Raw genomic sequence first — 4871 nt, 5'->3', positions numbered from 1 at the left:
GAGGCCACAGCAGAGGGAGGCCCGCATACCACAAAAAAAAAAAAAAAAAAAAAAAGAAATTATTATAATTAGTTAACAAATATCAACAAACCAACATTTCTTTGCCCTGTAGAAGAGTAGACAATAATGTCTATGAAAGAGCTAATAGATACTGGGAAGGCAAGAAAGACACCTTACCATATAGCAGGGCTCTTTTCTTAATGGCTTTAGCCATTAAGACGCGCAGGCCCAGCGGCCACGGCTCACGGGCCCAGCCGCTCCGCGGCATGTGGGATCCTCCCAGACCGGGGCGCGAACCCGGTTCCCCTGCATCGGCAGGCGGACACGCAACCACTGCGTCACCAGGGAAGCCCCACTTGTGAACTCTTGTACTGTCTTTTTTTTTTTAGAACCGTACTGATACATCTGTAGTCAACCCTGTTTACTGACTAACCTTCTGTCTGTGACCTCCCTTTTGTGCTCTTCTTCCCTGTGATATTATGACCTCCGCAGATCAAATTAAGCCTCTTGCAACTTAGTCTCCCTCCACTTGACACAGCTCCTCCACTTTAACACATTTTTACTGAGTGGTCACTGTTGACTGTGATGCACGTAGACTCTGGGTTACTCCTTGCCCCTGGATTTCTCATAATTCTAGTAGGAGAGTCAGACAGCTAAACAAATAGCTATAATATTCTTTATTCTAAGACCCCTACTTTTGTGATTCCCTAACAAGAGATACCAGAATAATATAGACGTGGAGACAGTAAAGTTCAAATTAAGGCTTTTATTTGCCACCTAACTTGTGCCACTTAACATTGCACAAGGGAACTGTGCAGTGCTGCACAACTAGTCCCTGTGTTAGAATTTTCTTTTTTCTTTTCTTTCTATTTGAATTTATTTATTTTGGGCTCTCCCTTAGATATAAGAAGTCCATTTCTAAAAAGTAAAATGAGTAGTTGTCAAAGAAATTGACAGTCATCAAAATAAATCCAGTCACATGCAGAATGTTCCACAAATATTATTTTAAGTCTTCTGAAGAGCATCCTCAAATAAAACGACTTTCATTCATTCATTCATTAGTAGTAAATAATCTTCTTGATTGACAGAGATGGAGACTGTCATGTGCTAGTAAGAATTTTCTGTTTACACATGCAGGTATCTTGATATCTCTCCATTATTGCTTACAATTCCTTTCAGGCCAACAGACCGTATTAGTAATACACATTTTCATTTTATTCATTGCCCTTGCACATTATCCTGCTTTAGTAGAGGGAAGAAATCAGAACATGTAGAATTGGTCCAGAGCTGGGTCTTTGTACTACATCTTGATTTCTTGGTGATTTGCTCAGGTATGTTGCCTTCTCGTCCCAAGCTATTGGTAATAGGTTTTCACATTGTAGATGTGGTCTCTTTGTCCAACTTCTGAAGCATCTTCTGGCCGTGGACCAGTTTCTCATCCACAAACATGCACATAGAAACTTTACCAAAATTTAATTTTTTATTCTCTTAACTCTCTAGTCTTTTCTTTATCCCAGTGAATATGTGGCAGGTACTCTGATAATGGTGTTTATAATGCTATGGGAATTTAAATAAAGGTAGGTTGGGGGCTTCCCTGGTGGCGCAGTGGTTGAGGGTCCGCCTGCCGATGCAGGGGACACGGGTTCGTGCCCCAGTCCGGGAAGATCCCACATGCTGCGGAGCGGCTAGGCCTGGGAGCCATGGCCGCTGAGCCTGCGCGTACGGAGCCTGTGCTCCGCAATGGGAGAGGCCACAACAGTGAGAGGCCCACATACCGCAAAAAAAAAAAGAAAGGTAGGTTGGGTCATCCTAGGCCTGGGAGAGTGTCAGAGAAAGTTACTGAGAACTGGGAAAGGGAATATTGATTGGAATTGCTTAAGGACTGCAAGAGAAGCATGCCTCTCAAAGGAGAGCTGGATGTCAGTTACGGAAAGTGCTAGAGAAAGCACTCTGCAAAGTGATAGAGGGTGTAGGAGGATTTGCAAAGGGTTGAGAGGAAGTTAGTTATGAGATAATGAACCAGGAGTATGAAGTATAAGACATTTGGGGGATGAAGAGGAAGGGTTCATGACTGAGTGGGTGTACAGTTTTTGGAATTATCCAGGATTTCCAAATTCCTCCAGGAATTATAGGAATAGAGATATGGAATTAAGCCAAGATTTTCACCTTGGTGGGGCATCAATGCCCCCAAATCCTAGGGGTGCATCCAGTCACAATCTTCATAGCCCCTGATAATGTGTGCTGAGACTTGAAGAAGGTGCTAATTAGTGGTGACTGCTATTATGCCTTCAGTAGGATCATAAAAAGTATATGCAAGAAGAACTCCGGTGAGCATTAATTCTAATACTAAAACAACTAAGCTGATCTTAGACCATCTTGACCAGCTAGAAACCAAGGTGCAGCTATATCAAATGTCATAGAAACATGTACAGAAGTATGGACCTATAGAGGAAAAATACTCTATTATCTAAAATCTAACAAATGAAAAAGACTTTTAAGTGATAATATAAGAAGTAGATAATCTGTCCAGCAGCATTTCCTATTTTCACAGCAATGACTAAATCCCGAAAACAGGGATTAGCTAGGATAGTGGGAATAAGAGTTTGACAGCAGTCCTTGTGAAGAATCTGGAGAGAAGGGAAGGAAATTTAGATATAATTTTTAGATTTGTTTTCTGAACAGTTCCATTACAGTTTTTTTCCACTTTTTTTCTTGGGTTTGGGAGGTTGGCTGGCAGGAAGAAATTTGAGAGTGTGAGAAATTGTTAGTCATACTCCTTAGCTCATCCACTTGTGCTTAGTTTCTCTCTTGATTAATTGATTGATTAATTGGCTTTCCCCTTCAGCCCTGATCCCCATGGTTTCTCCACAGCCCCCTACTAATATGTCTTTGCTATATATAATAAATACGTAGCTATATAATATTGTATATTTTTAAAAATTTTGTTATTTTTGGCTGTGTTGGGTCTTCATTGCTGCACGCGGGCTTTCTCTAGTTGCGGTGAGCAGGGGCTACTCTTTGTTGAGGTGTGCGGGCTTCTCATTGCGGTGGCTTCTCTTGTTGCAGAGCACAGGCTCTAGGCGCACAGGCTTCAGTAGTTGCAGCACACGGGCTCAGTAGTTGCAACATGTGGGCCCTAGAGCACGCAGGTTTCAGTAGTTGTGGTGCATGGGCTCAGCAGTTGTGACGCACAGGCTCTAGGGTGCATGGGCTTCAGTAGTTGTGGCCCATGGACTCAGTAGTTGTGGCTTGCAGGCTCAGTAGTTGTGGCACACGGGCTTAGTTGCTCCGCAGCATGTGGGATCTTCCTGGCCCAGGGCTCGAACCTGTGTCCCCTGCATTGGCAGGCAGATTCTCAACCACTGTGCCACCAGGGAAGTCCCTAAGATTATATTTAAACATATAAGAAATATGTAATTTTTCTTTAGTTTGTCGGGAACAAGATCTTCTATTACATTTTTATTTTGCATAAAAAAAATTTAGAACATTATGCAAACTCTTTTTCTTTCATGTAAAGGAAAGCAAAACAAGGAAAAGAAAACTTATGGAAAGAAAATCTTAGAAAGGAGGAAGAAGAAAAACAAAAGCGACTCCAAGAAGAAAAAACACAAGAAAAAGTTCAAGAAGTGGAGTGGAAAGCTGAGGAGAAACAAAGTAAGGATAAGGATGAAAATAATTGATTTGATTTTTCTGAAACAGAGCAACAAAAGCAACAAGAAAAAAATAGACTCTGATGAGGTTCAAAAAAAGAAGAAAATTAAAATGAATGCTAATCCTTAGAGTCAGAAAAGACCTTTTTCTAAATTAAACTTGGATGAGAAGTTCGTGGGTTTATTAAAACAGACTGAGAAAATTTAAAAAAAAAACAGACTGAGGGTAGAAATCTTAAAGCAACACAAAGAAAAGAAGATAGGCGTCCCTAACAGTGCATAAACCCTGACACAGTTTTCATAATTGAAGTAAATAGTTTAAAATATTTTATTCCACCAGTGTAACTAAACTGTTTATTTTAATGAAGCAACAGTAAAGTTTTAAGTCTTTGCACACTGAAATTTTCTCAGAAGATATACATTGTTTTTGATACACCCCAGAGTGCATTTCTAAAATACTTTAAATATTATTGTATTTCTTCTGAATGCACAAACCTTTGAATCCTTATTAATGATACAATGTGTTGAAAATTTTCTAAGTTAAAGCATTTATTCTACAAATGAGCAAAGTAAAATATCTTTCATCTATTGTCAAGTACACTTGTGAACTCTTTTTTTTTTTTTTTTTTTTTTTTTTTGGGTATGCGGGCCTCCCTCTGCTGCGGCCTCTCCCAGTGCAGAGCACCGGCTCCGGACGTGCAGGCCCAGCGGCCATGGCTCACAGGCCCAGCCGCTCCGTGGCACGTGGGATCCTCCCGGATCGGGGCACAAACCCGCGCCCCCTGCATCGGCAGGCGGACTCTCAACCACTGCACAACCAGGGAAGCCCAACCACTGGTAATTTGATAAGGATGGCATTGAATCTATAGATTGCTTTGGGGAGTATAGTCATTTTCACAACATTGATTCTTCCAGTCCAAGAACATGGTATATCTCTCCATCTGTTTGTGTCATCTTTAATTTCTTTCATCAGTGCCTTACAGTTTTCTGAGTACAGGTCTTTTACCTCCTTAGGTAGGTTTATACCTAGGGATTTTATTATTTTTGTTGCAATGGTGAATGGGATTGTTTCCTTAATTTCTCTTTCTGATCTTTCATTGTTAGTGTATAGGTATGCAAGAGTTTTCCGTGCATTAATTTTGTATCCTGCAACTTTACCAAATTCATTGATTAGCTCTAATAGTTTTCTGGTGGCATCTTTAGGATTCTCTATATATAGTA

At 40.6% G+C, this 4871-nt stretch overlaps 1 protein-coding gene across 6 annotated transcripts in view; it reads left to right on the top strand.

Annotated features, from left to right (window-relative positions):
- Nucleotides 1-4871, top strand: part of ITSN2 (intersectin 2) — a 124997-nt gene that overhangs the window by 80024 nt on the left and 40102 nt on the right. For all 6 annotated transcript variants that reach the window (XM_055089067.1, XM_028496977.2, XM_028496978.2 and 3 more), the window contains one exon: nucleotides 3518-3654. In XM_055089067.1, coding sequence (XP_054945042.1) covers nucleotides 3518-3654 — 137 coding nt within the window. The remainder of the gene's footprint in view (nucleotides 1-3517; nucleotides 3655-4871) is intronic.

The sequence above is a fragment of the Physeter macrocephalus genome, chromosome 12 (assembly GCF_002837175.3).
Source record: "Physeter macrocephalus isolate SW-GA chromosome 12, ASM283717v5, whole genome shotgun sequence".
Classification (NCBI taxonomy): Eukaryota; Metazoa; Chordata; class Mammalia; order Artiodactyla; family Physeteridae; genus Physeter; species Physeter macrocephalus.
Note: the sequence above shows the minus strand (reverse complement) of the source record. Positions and strands in the feature narration are given on the sequence as shown.